At 26.6% G+C, this 19,952-nt stretch overlaps 1 protein-coding gene across 1 annotated transcript; it reads right to left on the reverse strand.

Annotated features, from left to right (window-relative positions):
* Positions 1-1,899: 1,899 nt before the first annotated feature.
* On the reverse strand, positions 1,900-3,808 carry LOC124833209 (squamosa promoter-binding protein 1-like). Its single transcript, XM_047307628.2, has 2 exons — positions 3,417-3,808; positions 1,900-2,260 (listed from the first exon to the last, which is right to left on the reverse strand). Exons 1-2 carry the CDS (start codon positions 3,728-3,730, stop codon positions 2,155-2,157), a joined length of 420 nt encoding a protein of 139 aa, XP_047163584.1. The 5' UTR covers positions 3,731-3,808; the 3' UTR covers positions 1,900-2,154.
* Positions 3,809-19,952: the final 16,144 nt, after the last annotated feature.

Here is a 19,952-nt window from a genome sequence, read left to right on the forward strand (position 1 = left end):
TTATTTTCTTGTTAACCAAAGTAGAGAATTTTCACACCTTTAGTTTGTGTTTTTTATTTTACCTTTCTATTAAAAGTTTGGGTATTTACATGTTTCCTTTCTTAGATTAGTTATCGTTTAATCATTTAACCATCACCTTTAACTAGTCTCAAGAAAAATAAATCCATATATTGTCGAACTCAACAAAATTTGAAATTGATTTGATTACATACAAGGAAAGTGGATAATATTAAATAAATTAAATTTCAATAACATAAGTATGAATAACTAATATTAAAATTTTATAGATATTTCATATGATGGGAATTCATTATTTAAATTTATAGATATATTTTAAATTTTGTTGTTGGTATAATACTTTTTGTTAAAAATTAATAATTAACTATAGAAAATCATAATCTTATGAAAATCACAATTTAAATTACACATGCTATTTTATTGAGTTGAAGATTCATTATATTTATTTCGTTTATTCAAGATAGAAATATTAAATCACACATATTATTGTTTATTTTACAAAAATTATTATCATTTCAATTTTTATTCTCTCTTTAAGTTTTGAGACCATACTTTATTTTTCTTTATCATGTTATCAATTAAGAGTTCAAAGATCATAATTTTGATTTGAATTTTTTTTTTAATATTTATTTTTATATTTTAATTTGGGTTATACGTGAAGTTTTCTTTATGAAAAATGAATTATTGTTTATATTGATTTAGAGTGATAAAGGAAAGTTATATTCATTTAATAATAAAAAAAAATAACACAAATAATATATTGGTAAATATGAGGCTTTAATGAATATTAATTTGAGAATCACCATTAGCATAGTATTAGGAGTGGGAGAGAAATCATAATAATTCACTCTTGTTTAAGACCTTCTTTGTTCAAGTGATTATTGTCACTTAAAATCTAACATTAGCATTTTCTCTTTTTTAATAGTCTGATTACTTACAAAGTTAATTTGGACATTGAAATAAGAGATCATTCTTTACCCTTTTTATTCTAAAGTAAGATTGTTCTAGTGAAATGATATTTAATTTAATAAAGATGTTTCATTGTTCAAATGTTAGTTTATAACTCGAGCAAGAAAGAGTTAGTTTATAACTTGAGTAAAGTAGAGTCAGTTTTAATTTTATCTTTTACGAAAGAACTACTCAAATTATATTCTTTTTTGTAGTTATATGTTTAATTTTTTTTTAAAATGATGCATCATGTATATGCATTCTTGGATAATTATATGTTTTTTTTACAAATGGTAAATGAAAATAATTTAGTAATTTGTGACATTGTGTATGATTTGATGAGATGTTAACTTTTTATTAATAACTCAAGTCAAAATCATAAAGATACGATATGGTGAGAACTTATAATAACTTTTTACCGTCTAATTAGATGGAGAGTTATCTATTCGATAAGATCACCTTATTGTATAAGATTACAAAAAGTTACACTAAATAAATGTTATCGTGAGACATATATATAAGATATATACTACACCTTTTATATTCTCAACAAAACTTAATCCTTAATTATTCAGAAAGTAGATAAGTTTATATATTTCAATTAAAATGTGATTAAATTTCATTTGTTAATTGAGTAATACAGATACATATCTTGGGTACAAACAAATTTCGACATCGCATAAAATATGAAATCATGTAGCATAACTAGAAAATGTCTATATATTTTTTTAAGTTGTAATGCATACATATTTACTTAGAGTTAGTGATCAAGTGACAAATAACTGCTTTTTTTTTTCTCAAAAGAGCATCTGGTTGAATTCTTAAATTCATCTTTTGGGCAATATTTTTGTTCTAGTTTTGGATACCGAGTGTTACTGTTTAAAGTACAAGACAGTAGAGAAAGACGTATGGTAAAAAGATTGAGCAAACATATACATATTTCAAAAAGATATTTTATAATATTCTCATGGACATAACAAGCACAGCAATTTTAGCATATGATATACATATAGGAAAAAAATTGATAGAAGATAGAGAGCTTTCTCAGAGCCAACAACATGGGAGACATTATTTAAATTATTTGTTCTTGCTTGCTTTGCCTTCTCTTGCACACCTAATGGCAAACGGCACTTTTGTTGTTGTTATTGTTATACTATCTTGCATCAATACTCTTTCTTCTCCAATTCATCAATGCCCATATTCAGATGCATTTTTGCGACGCCTCTCGTTATGTCCGGCCAAACGCCTTCTACAACTCCTTTTTGATTCATCAAATTCTGATAGCTCATGAAACCTGGGAAATCAAAATATTTCTTACTCAACTCATAGGAAATTTTAACAACATCAAAGGACACATTATAAAAGGACACATTATAAAAGGACACCTTCAAATATCTAAGTTATTTGGTCTTGATATTATTTAAAAGATAAAGTAAAATTAGCGGCTTTTGTGAAAGTATGATGGGACAATTTTATTACAAAATTCAAAATTGTATAAGGTGATTTCATCTGTGATTTTTTTTTTCTTTAGTAAACACTTGTATAGAAAATTATTTAAACGTACCTTATAGAATGACATGTTTGAACCTATATTTTCCCAGAAGAAAAAAGAAATAATATTTTATATGAAATCGTTTTGAGAATTCAAGTAGCTTGAAATTTCAAAAATAGGTGGTTCTTGATCAACATATTTGCAGTTTTCTTTAGAAATGGATGTATGTGTCATTTATTGATGGGTTTGTATTACCCTAAATCAAAATGATTGATAATCAGATTGTGTTGAAATCAACCCAATTTTCCCTCTTCATGGAAGATAGTCCAATCTGATGGATTGAAACAAGATCGGCACTTTTTGTCTTGTCAACTTCATGGATTAAAAACAATGGCACCAAAATATAAGCGAAACCTTGAGTCAAAATGCTATTCATTCTATACACGGAATGGTAAGTGCCATTTAGGATGATTCTATGTTCTTCTTGAAGGCAGACAACGTCCCTGTTTTAGCACAAAGAGTTTGCCATCAAGAATGTCTCATACCTTTGCACAAAATGTTGGGGTTAATCGATTTTCGATTTGAACACATTCCATAAAAATGCACTTAATGCATAATAATGTACACAGCGACAAGACTATGTTAAGGAGGAGTTAATCCTTTTTCTTAGAACTAAGGCAATACAGTTAGACACTGTCAGTTAACGTTCTCCAAAAGCTCTATGCTAGGAAGGAAATGAAAACAGAAAAGAACCTCAGACACATTTCATATACTGTTTGTTTTGACACTTGAACCAAGTATAACCTAAGAGTTTTGTCTCTGGCTAGGGTTGATTGGAAAGAGCAAAGGGTATACACATAAGCAGTTCTAAAGAAACCACATATAGCTGGATCCGCAGACAAAACATAAAGGAACAGTTAAATTGCATAGAAAAGACTGATTAAGGTTGTCAACCTACCTACTGCATTGTTGGCAAAACCGTTGATGCTGCTCTGCAATGAGAACTGCAGGAGCCTTGGCATGGTACTCACAAACCTTGTGACGCCTGTGGTAGGGCTTGGCATCACTGAGATCAGCATTACAACCATCAACTTGACATGAAGGTGGCATTGAGCCTCCAGCTTTGGAGCCTCTCTTGTTAGTGACCACCCTCTTCTTCCTACCGTCCTCTCCGTACTCACTTCCCTCCTCCTCTTCCTCCTCCTCATAATCATCATCTTCTTCCTCCTTATAATTCATTCTCCTTTTCCCCTCACTCCAGCTTTCATCCATAAGTTCAGGGAAATTTTGGAAAGTAGGAGAGATTGATGATGATGATGATCTGGCTGGAAAAGGTTACGGAGAAGTCAAGGACTAGTCCACAACTGCTTGATATAAATAGAAAAACTAGAAAGGTAAATAGAATGAGAGAACGAGTGTGGACCACTTAGGGTCTTCATTAATTGATTGCCACCTCACACTTCCAGGGTAATAGTGAAACAACATTGAATATTTTCTAATCTTCCTTCTATTTTACATACATCTTTGTCTCTCATCCATCACATCTAATACTTTTACCATGTCGGTTTTTTTTTTCTCTTTTTTGTAATTTTTAATTTTTACTTTCAAAAAATATATATTTTAAAAACAGCATAACTTGTATTATTTTTGTTGAATATTAAATATTTTTATAGTTTATTTGTTTTCGTTTTTGTTTTCATTGATCTAAACCAGCGAAGAAATTTTTTGTCATAAACTTTTCTTCTTATTTACATGCATCTATTATTTTGACTTTATTTTCTTTATTTTTATTGTTTATAGTTCTCTTATTAAATCAAATACAAACAAACCAGTGACCACTACAATGATGCTAACGAAGTTTTTCGGTATGGGACAAGCTAGGAAAATAAGAGAGAATTGATGTATGAAAAAAAAAAGGTAACAATTAAGATGAGTGAATATATAGGAAAAATAAATGAGAAGTTAAGCAAAAAAAATGTATGTATATAAATAACAAAATACAATATATGTGATTGTTGTAGGAGAAAAAAAAGTGTTTTTGCATAACTACAAACGCAATCAATGAAACCAATAGATTGTGATCACTCAATTATTAGGATCTTTTAAAATTTTGATTTTTACTTTTTATCAGTAAACAAGATTTAAATGAAATTGTTCTTTCCAGTCACTGTTTTCATTAAAAGCAAATAATTTTTTTTCCGGTTATTTCTTCTATTCTTTTTTATCTTGTGTTCTTTTCTTTTTCTTCTGAATTAAACGGAGATAAAGTGAACTAGGGTGCAAGAAGACCAGGTGAAGACTGGGGTGTTTGTGTTGTTTGAAAAGAATTTTATCTAGATAATACATGCTGATAGCCTAGTTAGAGAATCTACATGGACTACAATGATTCCTTTTTATTTGATAAAAAAACTCTGTTTCCATTTTAAGTGGCTCTCAATCATCCAACCAGATTCTTTTGAGATGTGTTTGGTTAAATATAAAGAAAAATAAAAGACAGGATGAAATTAATTAGATGGTGTGGTGTGCCACAAAGATAACATACTTGATTTTAAAAATAGTCAGATTTATTATTTTTTCACCTATTTTATTTTTTATTTTATTTTTTCAACCAAACACATAATTTTAACTTTACTTTTACCCATCTTTACTATTTTTTTTTCTATTTACTTTATTTCTCTTCTGAGTACTAGAAGAATAATGATTATCTTCCCTGACAGCAGAGAAATAATTATAGTCAACAATCAAGAGAAGTGGGAAACTCGATGTTTACTCTTGTTTTCCATAATTTTAAAGTAAATAAATATAAAAGTAAAATAAAGTAGAGAGCATAACGGATAGGGGTAGAAAAATAATTTATGAAAAATATGATGTAAATAAAATAAGTAAAATGTATTTACTATAATTTTGAATAATAGTTTGCTAGAAAATACTATTATTACAAACTGAAAAGTTTTTGCCTTTTATGGCGGCTGTGCCAGGTCAAGTTGGAAAAAAACAGATTTATTTTTACTAAAACTAAGTCTGATACAGCGTCATCCAATCGTGTTCTTTTCTACGTGTACGAATCATCCAATCACATTGAAGAAATAAAATCCAACAGGAATATAATAACAATGAAAAAAAAAACAGCAATACCAATGCATGGTGTAAGTAGCTTGTCGTCTGTGTCGACAAAAATATTTCTGTCATCTAGCCACAAAGCAGTGGTAATTATTAGAAGACAACAGAAGACCATGCTCAAATTTTTGAAGAAAAGAAAGTGGGGTCCCCTCCTTCACACACCCCTCTCTCTGTGCCCAGATATAAAATATATATTCCATAATAATGTTTTTACTCAAGTACGTTGTCTCCATATTTATACTATTTTGAGTAGTAAAAAAAAAAGATTTTTAAAAATTTTGATAATAAAAAAAGAAATAAATAAATTTTTGTTGTATTTGTGAGATGAAGAGATAGGGGTGGGGGAGACGAAGAAAGCATGCATGTGAATTATTGAAAGGAAATGAGAAAAGAAGTTTTGGCGTATGTGGGCACGTACGAATAGGAAGAATTGCATGGTGTTGGATGTGTTTGGTTTATGGCCCTGTTGGTGAGTTTGCATTTTGGTGCAGAAGAGGGAAGTAGAGTGCAACAAATTGGCCATTACCGTCCTTATTGGTTCCATTATCTCCTCCTAGCTAGCTAGGACCACTTTTATTCATTATTATCGTTTATTGTATCTGCGCATTAATTGGTCCCCATTGGTACTAGGGAAACATCTTTGAAAGTGAACTATTTTGTTTCTTCTATAGAATATTCAATGCTTTCAATTTTCTATTCATTCCCACACTCCACTTTTCTATTTCAACTCAAATTCAAGGAGGAGGGAGATAATTAGTGGAAACCACTCTCTCTATAAGCTGGTTTTCCTCTCTACTGCTCTAACTTTTTCTTTACTCCTTTGTCTCAATTCAGATGCAAGTTAAAGTTCCGATCTTTTTATGGACTATGGAATACCCAATTCAGCCCATTCCTCCACATATATACACTTTACTAAACTCAAATATTTTTCTCTCCTTTTTTTAAATTTTGAAATCTCTCGTTAAAATATTATTATAATTTTATTCTTATACTTTCACATGAATGTATTTTTTGAGAGCTAATACCACCTTCCTTCTGAGAAATAAAGATATGGAAATGCATTCAGTTTTGTAGGAAATTCAAACTAAGTTTAAAGATATATTGAGATATTAAATTTATACTGTATTCATATATTTATATGTATGCGTCGGTCCGTTCATTGTTAAATAAATAAATTTATATTCTAAGTTAATGGGTTACACTCAGCAACTTTATGTATTCAGAAATTAACACATATTTAATCAAAAACTCCAACCAAAATAGGGTTTTCTAATTTTTCTTTTATCAAATTTACATCTTTGTTATCTCTCTCTCTCTCATATATATATATATATATATATATATATATATATATATATATATATATATATATATATATATATATATATATATATATATATATATATATATATATATATATATATATATGAGGTTTGCTAAATTACATACACTCTTTTTTTTAGTTGATATATTTTAGTAATGTGTACCAATTTTTAGTAGACAAAAATACCCTCATATATTATAGATTCTAAGTTTTAAGGTCAAGGGTATTTGAATAATTTTCATTCTCAAAACTAAAAAAAATCAAAAAACCCTCAAATCCTTACTCACCTCTCTCATTTCTCTCAACCATTTCTCTTTCATACTCCCTCTCACCCACACACAGCAACGTGTCTGTTCCTTCATTTGTTTTCCACTTCAATAACAAATCGCGACTTGTTTTTAATTAACTATTATAATCTAAGAAAAAGATGAAAACAACTAACATAAAAAAGAAGAATTCGAAAAATGATGAAAGATTTCGTTCCAATTTAATTGAATCTAGTACAAAAAGAATACATGGATCTAAAACTATATTTCGTTTCAAATTGCCAGTATTTTAGGTTTTTAAAGTATTTTTATAATATTGTTGCCCTAACCTATTTATGAATCTAAGAAATACCAAGAATTCCTGATTTCTCTCAATATCTCTCTCAATTCGAAAATACAGGATTTGAATTGATGTCCTTTCATCGAATCCTCCTAATTGCATTGATTTATCCAAAAGATTTCACTTCAATTGGAATTGTGTGGGTGAGAGAGTATGAAGATGAGAGAGAAACAAATTGGATAAGTGAGGTAACTGGATTAGGGTTAAACGAGTGTTTCTGATTTTTTTCAGTTGAGACTACAGTAAAGATGACAGAGAAAAGGTTGGAGTGAGAGAAATGAAAGAGAAATGGTTGAGAAGAATGAGGGAGGTGAGTAAGGGTTTGGGGTTTCTTATTTTTTTTTTTTTTAGTTTTGAGAATGAAACCTTTAACCTTAAAATATAGAATTCATGATATATGAGGATATTTTTGTCTACTAAAATCCAGTACACATTGTTAAAATGTACCGACTGAAAAACAGACGTACACAAGTTAACAAATCATATATATATATATATATATATATATATATATATATATATATATATATATATATATATATATATATCAACAAGTTAGGCTATATAACAAAATAATAATCAATGTCTTTGGTTTAACTAAATTTATATTAAAATATGAAATAATTAATTCTACTAATTAAAATAAGACATATTTAAGGTATAACTAATGATAATTGATCATTTATGTTGGAATATAGAATAATTAACTTCATTAATTAAAATAATATAAATTGATATAATAAACTTTCTTTGTTCCTACAATTTTTTTCTAAATACATATAAGTATTTTAGCATTTTTAATGTCTCCACCAAGAAGCAATTAAATATATATCTCCTCACCTTTGGAGACTCTCTCTCTCAGTGAAAATTTAGTGAAAACTTAAAATTAAATGTGAAGGCTTGAATGTAAAATTTTTAATTTTTGAAAACAAAAAAGTCTCTTTAAAATTTACTGCCTTTTTCAAATTCTTTTATCATGGACAAATTGTATTTTTTTATAGAAAATTTTCTTTTATCTTCATATTGTTTTCTGTGAATCTTTTAAATTAATATTTTTTATTTATTTTGAATATGTGTGAATGATAAAAAATTATAAATTTTGGTGTGCATAAAATAAATTATCTATTATAACTTTATAACACTTATAAAAGTATTTTTTTTTCTCTAAATAAAACAAAACTGTTTTAATAATTATTGATATCAGAATTCATCTTACTGTCAGAATTAATTATAAAAATCTGGAAAATGTAAAATTATATTATTGAGATGACCCATAAAACAAATATATAAATAGTTTTATAAGTAAAATCCTATTCAATTGCATCTTTTATGTTAACTTGGATCATTGAGTTATTTTGAATTTCATTTAATACACCCAGTTAAAATCAGATTGGGTAACATGTTAATGGGTTTCAAACTCAATTACCACAACCTAATTACATAACAAAAATATCTAACAATTGTATACATAATATTGTTTTATAGTTGATTACGTGAATGTTATAGTAAATATCTCATATTTGTTATCAGAGTAAACATTTCATTGTTATCTTGGAATCACATTAAATGGGCTGTAAAGCAAGTTATAATTATTATTTTCAAACTGGCGTATTAAGAATTACTATTTTTATTTATGTTAATTATAAGAATTATTGTTTCTTCATGAATATTAAAAAATATTGATCTAATTTTTTTATAATTAAGTTTTAAAATTATTTTGCTAAATAATGTAATGAAAATTTACAATTAAGTCAACTTGAGTTAAGTTGCTAGTAAAAAAAGTGACATAAAATTGTCAAAAGAATCAATGTAAACAAAAACAATCCTGTATTAATATAATTTATACATAAATTATGTAACTTATACAAAAAAAAATAAACTTATTTTCCTTGTAAGATGGAACTTCTGGGAAAACCTAGATTCATACCATATGGATACAGGCCACCTTATTTCAACATTACAACATGGTAGTTCCTTTAAACTACATTTTGAAGAAGTGAAAGCAACTCCTCCAATTATAACCACTGGATTTTCTAATCTACTCATCACACATCACTCATTCCCTCATTAAATGTAGCTTTCTTTTTGAACAATGTATTCTTTTCTTACTACAAAGTAGAATCTTTTACACTTAAAAAACAGTTGGTTTATCTCTTTTTATGTCTTTTGTGCATAACAACTCTTGACATTGTCATTTAAATTCAAATATTGTTTTTTTTATATCAATAGCATGCATAATGTTAAATGAAAAATGAGTTACAGTGTACGGTTTTAAAAATGGCAAGTTGCTTAATTATTAGATCAAATTTTCTATGAAAAATGTTATATACATGAATTATGTTACCATCGAATTTTCCTATTTGTACTCTTCTAAATAAATAAATAAATAAATAAATCCTACTAATATTTTTAGCTAACGGATTAACGGTTCTATAGATGACAAAAATATAATATAGGACCATGATATTTTAATAATTTTTTGACAACAGACTATGTGTTACTATTTTATTGGTCCATATATTTGAAATAGACCAATCACAAGCTACCATATAGGTTATTGTAAAACAAAAAAAATTATTAAAAAGACATTTTTCTATAACATAAGTGTCAATGAGTATTACATATAAAATTGGTCACGGATGTTAATATCTAAAGATATTTATTATTTGTAAGTAATAGATAGTAAATATTTTAATATTTGTATCTACAAATATTTATTATTTATAAAAAATTAAAAAATAATAATTTATATTTTATTAAATTAAATTTAATTAAATTTAAAATTAATTTATAATTTATTAGATTAAATTTAATTAAAATTAAAATTAAATTTATATTATATTTTATATTTTTTGTTTTATTTTAAAAATTTATAAATTTTAAATATTCACAAGCCACTAGTGATAAGTTTTAAAATATCCATAAATATTTTTTAAACGATTATCTAATAAATAATAAATAAATTCTTTTATTGCTCAAATAGCAAGTAAACATCATTCGTGCATGACCTAATCGTTGTCATTTCTAGCCTCATAACAAAGTGAATAAACAAAATCATAATCAAATCATCAAATTTTACCTTTTTTAGTTTTAAAATTGAAACAAATATATTTCATCTATTAACTATAATTTTTATTCTAAAAATAGTCATTAAATATAATATAATATCAGCATTATATATATATATATATATATATATATATATATATATATATTAAATCAAATAATAAAAGTAATAAGTTTTTCAAATACATATATTTTTATATCTATTTAGTCATTGTGTATAATGGTATCTTATTTTATGTTTGTATTTTTTTTAATTTAAATATCGAAAGTAAATCATATACAATATTTCTAGAATTTGAGTTTATGAAAAAATATGTAATTTATTTGAAGATGTTGTGATATTGGATATTTGTAGGATCTTTCTATTCACAATGAGAAGTGAATAGGAGAAAAGATATAATTCGATTGGTCAAGTGGTGAACTAAACATGCTAACCACCAATGACAACAAATGGAAAAGTAAGAAATATTCTTGTGACGAGCTTCTTTCGAATCGAGCTTTTTTCGAATAAACTCGTAAGTTCACCAGAGACAATCTTTTAAATTAATTTTTCATTTATATTTTGAAAGTTATATAATAAATTTATTTATAAAGACACAAACTAACAAAATCTTGTAGTTCTAAGATAATCTAAAATTAAAATATTTAAATAAATAATTTTATATATCATAACTAAAAAGATAAATTATATATATATATATATATATATATATATATATATATATATATATATATATATATATATATATATATATATATATGAGGTTTGCTAACTAGCGTACGCTCTTTTTTAATTGGTACATTTTAACAATGTGTACCATATTTTAGTATAAAAAAATATCCTTATATATTATGGATTATAAGCTTTAAGGTCAAGAGTATTTGAATAATTTTTATTATCAAAACTAAAAAAAACAAGAAACTTTTAAACTCTTAGTCACATCTCTCATTCTGTCAATCCTTTCTTTTTCATCTCTCTCACTCTAACATTTTCTCCGTCATCTTTACTATAGCTCCAACTGAAAAAATCAGAAACACTCATGTTAAATAATTTTCCTTTGTAAAGAGTTGAGTCATTGACATATTTGCCTTCAGACAAAGGTTCATTCAAGATCTCTTCAATTACCAATTCCTTTCGATGAAAATTAGATAAAGGGTTAAATATGTTTTTAGTCCCTAAACTATTGACCGTTTCTGGTTTTCGTCCCTCTTCCAAAGTAAGGTACAATTTAGTCCTCAATCTTTAAAAAACGTTCGTTTTAGTCGAAAAAACGAACGTTTTGAGGACTAAAACGAGGACTAAAAACAAAATTTTGAGGACTAAAACGAACGTTTTTCTAAAGAATGAGGACCAAATTGTACCTTACTTTGGAAGAGGGACGAAAACCAGAAATGGCCAATAGTTTAGGGACTAAAAACATATTTAACCCTTAGATAAAATTAGATAAGACAAAAATTATAAAATGAAAACTCATTACAAAATCATTTTTTTGTAAGAAATTGTTTAATAGTGAGTGTTTCTGATTTTTTTCATGCGAGTTACTAATTCTTTTGGATGTTATTATGCTTGTGAAAATTAGATAAGACAAAATTTATAAAATGAAACTTATTATAAAATCATTTTTGTAAGAAATTGTTTAACAACGAGTATTTAGGGTTACGAGAAATAAGGAGGTGAGTAAGGATTTAAGAGTTTCTTGTATTTTTTTTAGTTTTGAGAATGAAAATTATTCAAATACCTTGACTTTAAAACTTAGAATCCATAATATATAAGGGTATTTTTGTCTACTACCAACTGAAAAAAGAGTGTATACAAATTAGCAAACTCATATATATATATATATATATATATATATATATATATATATATATATATATATATATATATATATATATATATATATATATATATATATATATATATATATATATATTAATAATAATAATATAATTATGATACATTTTTCTTCCTTGATTATGTTGCTTTATTTTTGGAGGTCATAATATATCACTTAAATTATATTAAACTTAAGATCAAGTACAACGTAATGTTATGTTATCTCCATAAAGTTTATGGATTATATAGTAATGCATTCACTATGAAAGAAAGGGTATTTTGATATAACTTTTCTATATTTAGTGCATAGTTAAAATACATGCAAAAAATATATTTGTTTGCATTGTATAATTATATATATTTTTAAATTATTTTAATGTTATTAACTAAAACATTACTTTGTTAAAATTAACTGTAAATATTATTTAAAAACTATCGAAATATATTGACAAAATGACATTTTAGGCAAGTACAACTACCCAATTAGCATCGTCGAATTAGTCTTATAATTTTAGAAAAAAAAATGAAAAAGTGTATTATTACTGGCTTTACTTTTTATAATAGCTAATATTTACACATTATATTGGATAGTTAACTGAGTCGACTCGAATATAATATTATGGATGAATTCTTTATAAGAATTCAGTTATATATAATAGAAATTGATGAATAGAAAGTTTTCTTTATGATGAAAATAAATGTGAATTTAAAATGATTTGATATTATTTCTTGTATATTAAAAAATGAAGATGTTATATATATCTTAAAACTATAGCAAAATATAAATGATTTGTGTGGTATTGTATCGTTGTTAGAATATAAACGTAAAATGAATCGAACATATAGATGAAAGAGATTGCTGACATAAACATGCATAGTTCATGTATTTGCATCCAATGTTAAGGATGTAATGGAATCAAATTCTGAAACTTTGAATTGGATGAGAGGAAGCCATAAGCATTTGATGAGCACATTATTGTTTCTTTTGCTGTTTTGTGGTATCATCAATGGAATTGACACAGAATATGTTCCCCACCAAAGATAGCAGCATGGATTCAAAAGCTAGTGGAATCCTCACATGTGATCGACCACTCAAACCTCATGGCTATTATACTTTTCTCACCTCTTTAGATTAATACCATTTAATATACTTTTTTTAATGTTTCACTTATTTAAAATAGATAAACATTAACTAAACTTGTGCTAAAAAGATAAATATATTTTTATGCAAAGTGAACAAATTAATGGTCAGTTTATAAATATTTCAACTAAGAGTACCTTGTCATGTTTTAATAATAAAAAATAATGTTTGCTATCTCACTTTATTTGTTTACTCATATAAGTGAAATCCTTATATATCCTCCATATGATTTTATTCCTATTTTTAGCATCTCACATCACAAAGAGTGAAAACTACAACTTTATAGAATCTTATCCCTCCCTGGCTAGTTACATATAAGTTAAAAGTTTCTTGTCTTTCCTTTTATCACGTTTTCCAATTTTCTATTCTAGACTTTGTAATTATCTACCAATTATCAATTATTTATGTAATATCCTATTTTAATATTATACAACTTGTAAAAAAGACGTTACACACACAAAAGAATCAGAAGACAAAAAAATTCTTAAAAAAGAATATGTATATAAAGCTATTAGCGTTATTTTATACATGACTATAAAATCAAATATATATTTATACTATGATCTTATACCTTTAAGGATTATATTACATTGAATACTAAAAGTGAAAAACTGATTTCTAATACTAATAAAACATAAAACAGAATTATCTACTTCTAAGCTTTAACATCACTCCTGCCTACACTGGACCAACTGGAACACCTTTATCAGTTCACATTATTAAGATGATCATCATTGCAAACAAGAAAAAACAAATAGACACACAAACAGATAAATAAAGGTTAAGTAATGTACCAAAAGAGGTTTTATAACATTTATATAGGTTTTAATACACGTAAACAACCATATCAATGAATCCCAACACATGCACTCATATATACTAGACTTGATAATCCGGATATGTGTATTGACATCAGACTATGACAACTTTTGCACTTGTAGCGGTGAAACAGTGTGCCCACCCAAGCTACCACACAAGGTGAGTTCGTCTACCACCTATGACCAATGAATCAAACCATAGACTAGGACCTCCAGCTACTCCTCACCACATAACTCCCTTTCTCTACTTGAGATGAAATGATATCAAAGTGTTAGAATAGCTTTCAAGACTGAGTCACTACATTAATACACCACACTACTGAGCACCACCATAGAATCTACTAATGAGATCCATTGAATTATGCCAAACACGTAACTATTGAACATCATCATGAAGTCTCACCACGAGGTCCATGGAATTACACCAAACTATACCAACAACCATAATTCATTATCACTCTCATATCATACTTGAAGTAGAATCATACACATCATCATATTCATAACCATTAGCATATATAATATCCACACCAATACAATGAATTTGTATAAAACATTCTAAACCAAATCAACTTTTGAAAGTACATAAAAGTTAAAGAAAAACCCAAAATAGAGGCCTAATACAGGAACTCCTATCTATTCTCTATCTGAGAAACTGATCGGATGAACTTGAAGATCTCGCCTCAAGGATCACTCATACAGTCTCAGATATTTAAATAGATGAACGGAAAGTCAGAACTCCTAGAAAGAAGTTAAAAAACTCTTTAGAAATATGGTATGTTTTAAAATAATGAAATGCATTCCGAAACTATTTGTTTTAAAATATTTTAATATTAAAATAATTGAGTCTCACTATTTTTAAATCACTGTCACTTTTAAAATATAATAATTTTCTAAGTATTTATTGGTTATTATTTTCTAAAAACAATAACTATCATACTTATTTTATTTTAAACAATTTAGTCTACCACTTATTTTTGGGTAATATATCACCTTAACCTCGTCATTTAATTTTTAAAAACAATATATTCACCTGTCTACCTTTTTTTTATTAAACTCCTTACTTCCACTTTAAAAATAAGTCAGGAAATCACTTTTCTATATCCGTGTTTACAATATCAATATTAATTTCAACTACTTTAGGAATAATTTTTATCTGTCAATGAAGTTTTTTTCTTAAAAATATTACAATTACATTGCATCCACGCCACATTCAATATGCCAATTTTTTTTTTTTTAAAAAAATGTAAACATATAAAAAATAACTTACAGTACTTTTCATTTCATAATGCATACTTAACTATAATGCAAACGTGCAAATTTTCATCAGCAAAGAAAAAATATAAAACATAATGTTTAAAGGTATAAAAACAATATTGTCAAAAAAGATCGTGTTTTTTTTATTATATATGGTCTAAATGTGTGAAAGGTTTATATCTATTTTGTTAAATCTATTTCTCGTTATAATTTTTTTTTCTTTACTTGTTTTCTAGATTTTGCTGTAATTGTTTTGCAATTTCGTAAGTTTTATGAGTTTGGATTTTTCGTCAATATTAACTTTTTGTTTTTGTTGTCTAGGCGTTTTAATGTTTTGAAGATGAGAGAGTTGCTCCCTCCACCACCGCCAACCGCTCCCTGTACCTCCCCATACCTTATTTGTCCTTCTATAAAACGGATGTCAACATCCGTTTCACCTTCAACGGATGTTGACATCCGTAACATCCATTTACATATTTTATATTTTAGTTTATTATTTTTATTTAAAAAAAATAAATTCAACGTTTAATATACTTTTATAAAGTTTTTTATTTATTATTTTAATAATAATATATAAATTAAAATAATTATTATTATTTTACTAAATAAAATAAAATTAATTTATAAATAATTAAATAATAATTTTTAAAAAATTAAATAATATTTATATATTAATTTAAAATATAAAAAATTAAAAACTAAAAACTAAAAAACAAAAAAAGTAACGGATGTCGCCACATCCGTTTTAATATGTTTATAACAAATTTTTTAATTATTATTTAAATAATAATACATAAATTAAAAGTAATAATAATTATTTTATTAAATAAAATAAAATTAATTTATAAATAATTAAGTAATAATTTTAAAATAATTAAATTATATTTATATATTAATTTAAAACAAAAAAAATAAAAAAACTAAACTAGAAAACAAAAGAAGCAACGGATGTCGCCACATCCGTGGATGTGGCACATCCGTTTTAATATATTTATAATAAATTTTTTAATTATTATTTAAATAATAATACATAAATTAAAATTAATAATAATTATTTTATTAAATAAAATAAAATTAATTTATAAATAATTAAGTTATAATTTTAAAATAATTAAATAATATTTATATATTAATTTAAAACAAAAAAAATAAAAAAACTAAAAACTAAAAAACAAAAAAGGCAACGGATGTCGCCACATCCGTTAACGGATGTAGCACGTCCGTGGAAGAATTTTTTCTTCAACGGATGTTGACATCCGTTGAAGAAAAGGAGTGGGGGTGTAGGATATTTTAAAATATAAAGGATAATTTTGGAATTTTAAAAAAATGTGGTGGTGCAGGGAGCAAAATGGGGTGGTGTAGGGAGTAAAACCCTGAAGATGATCGAAGTTGTTAGAAACAATTCCATCTTGTGACCTGAAAAACATTTTTTTTTACATAAAAGGCCCATAAATTAACTTTGTCTAATGGCATATGGGCTGAGGTTCAGTCCGACCAATGTTGATAACAATGTTGTCATTGTTCCACACGTCGTGCATAAAAACACATGCAAATGAATGAGACCAAACTTGTTTCCATTCATCCAACATTATAGGCAGGTTTATATTCTGCATTATGTATTTCAGAATAAAAAATTATATTTTTCATTGTAAATTTCAAACTATAAAATAAAAAATATCTTTTATATTACATTCTGAATTATAGAATTTTTATATAATCTGAAATACAATAATATGGGGTGCAGAAAGAAATTTGTGGAAATAAAGGGAGAAACTACCATTTGAAGGTACAACATTGCAGTGGCCCAAATTTTATGAAAATGGTGAAGTAGCCCAATTAAGTTGGTTAAACTACAAACTACCGACTCACCCACCCACAAAACACATGTGATGGCCAAAAAAAAAAAAATCTGAGAACTTGTTTTTGTGCTACATAATGCATATTTTATTTTATTTACTTCCCTTCCGTTTGTTATTGTATATCTTGTAAGGTTTATTTTCAAAATTAAATAAATACAAGTTTTATTGATTTCAATAAAATAGTTATTCAATTTTATATATTTTATTTTTTTATTTCTTCACCCACACAATAAATACATGTATAAATTATTTAAAACATTCCCTCAATAGTACTTTTTTAATATATAAATTTGAAAATAAAATCTTACTTCCGGAATTCAATCCACAAGAACTAACAATTTGATGATTAAGTCTGAGCACATTTGTTTCTGTGGTGGAAGCTATCGGTTGGAGTCTGATTATCTTGAAAATCAATGCAACTTTCTTTTTAATATAATTGAATGCCATAATAAAGTAACACTTGATCGAAAGTATGATTGGAGGAAAGGTAAGGGGACTTTGTTTCTGAAAATAAAATCCAATCAAATATGAATTACTGGATGCAAATTATGTGTTGGAAATATAAAATCAGATTTGTTAAATGAAAAAAAAGACTTTAAGCAAAGGAACTAGATGTCTGGATAGTTCATCAAGGATTCTCAAAACTAAAAAAATAATAAGAAAAGATAATTTTGTATTTGTTGTGGCCATTGATGAAGGTGTTGGCTTGCGGACCCCTTTAGTGATAATATAGTATTATTATGTTTCAAATAGCTAGCTAACACTGCTTGATTAATGGCTTTCTCTTGATCAAATGGCGTTCTATATTTGGTTCACAATAATCAGACACCTATATGTAAATCATGAATAATATAATATTTGCCCAACATTCTCTGATTTCTTAAAACCCAAGCATGGAAAATTGGTTCTTCCAGCATTGCTTATTTTATTTAGTGCATAATTGTCACTTTGCCGTTACCCTATTTTTCAAACTGTGGAAGGGCTACCTGCTATATATCAAGTGGGACTTATTTGAATAGGGCAACTATGGAGGGAAAAGATATATACAATATTTTCACTATCATTATCATGATGAGACAATTGTCAATTTGTGTACTTATTAAATGAAGAAGTTGGTGGATGATTGAGAACCCCATTCAAAAACTGTCCGAAACCACCAATTATATATGCTAATTAATGTAACGTAATTATCAGAGAATAGGTTTATATATGACTCAGTTCGTAGAAAAGTCAAAACTAATTAACAGACACATCAGGTAATGAACATATAAATGAATCGAAATGTTGAATTGATCATATGTATAACTTTGAAATAAGTTGGATGAAGGAATAAGTAAGAATGCAGTAGAAGGTACAAGAAAAATTGGTGGTGAAACAGTAGCAGTGGTAGTGAGGAATAGCTGTAACGATTACACAGTAGGAGGGAAAGGTGGTGTGATTTATCGTGTTTAATCATTCCTCTACAGATGCTTTTTGTAAGATATTAATCATAGTCCTACATTATGATCCGAAAATGATTCTCTGGCACAGAAAGTAAATAAATAAATAATTAATTCGAAGACGAAAAGGAGGTGGTAGCTTATAATATGTGACGCATAATGTTATGCTAAATCTCATTGGAATTATTCATTTCTATACTAATAGGTAAACAGGACTGAGTTAATTGTTGAAGCAGTGTGAGATGTTGAAAACATATACGCAGAGATGCTGAGGACAAAGAACTTCAACTTGTTTTCCTTTAGTTGTTATGTAAAACATATCTCACTCACCATTTCGGTGATCCTAAGCTTAATCAGAAACATGATGACTATGAAGTTATTTGATGATGGGAGATTGTACAGTTCAAACTAAGGATATAATTATTATGTGAATGATAAAGAAAGAGGATGCAATGTGTTTGCATAATGTTAAATGGAAAGTAGGGAGCATGTGAATCTAGGATCTGGATTTTCTTAAAGGGTACGAAACCAATCATAGTAACTCTTGGGTTTATGTCAGATATAATAATGTATAAACCAATTTTAAGGTTTGTGCAAGATGTGTTTATAAAAACTCCAAATTGTGCATTGTAACGTGTAATACATATATTCATAGAAGTTAAACAAATTCCAAAATATTATAATTCACTCAGTCTTAGTTCTCCAGTTAATTATTATAGCTTTTACCTTCGTGTCTGTACTATAAAATTCTCCTTAACCAGCGCCATCAACAGATTAGAACATCATATTTTCCGTTAATTAAAACAAGTTTACTATTCTGTCCCTGTAGTTATCAGTTGTTACAAATTTTGGCTTTTAGCACCCGAAGTTTTCAGCCGATTCACGTAATCTAAGCGCACTCTTGCTGGTTCATTATTATATTTTTGGACCAAATATATTTTTTATTTTATGATTTAATTAGTTTGGTTCTTATTTGTTTCTATATTCTAGAAGATTAGCTAAATTGGATTCTTGTAGAAATTCCATT

Source organism: Vigna umbellata, chromosome 5 (assembly GCF_029865625.1).
Source record: "Vigna umbellata cultivar VRB3 chromosome 5, Vumbellata_1.0, whole genome shotgun sequence".
NCBI classification, from domain to species: Eukaryota; Viridiplantae; Streptophyta; class Magnoliopsida; order Fabales; family Fabaceae; genus Vigna; species Vigna umbellata.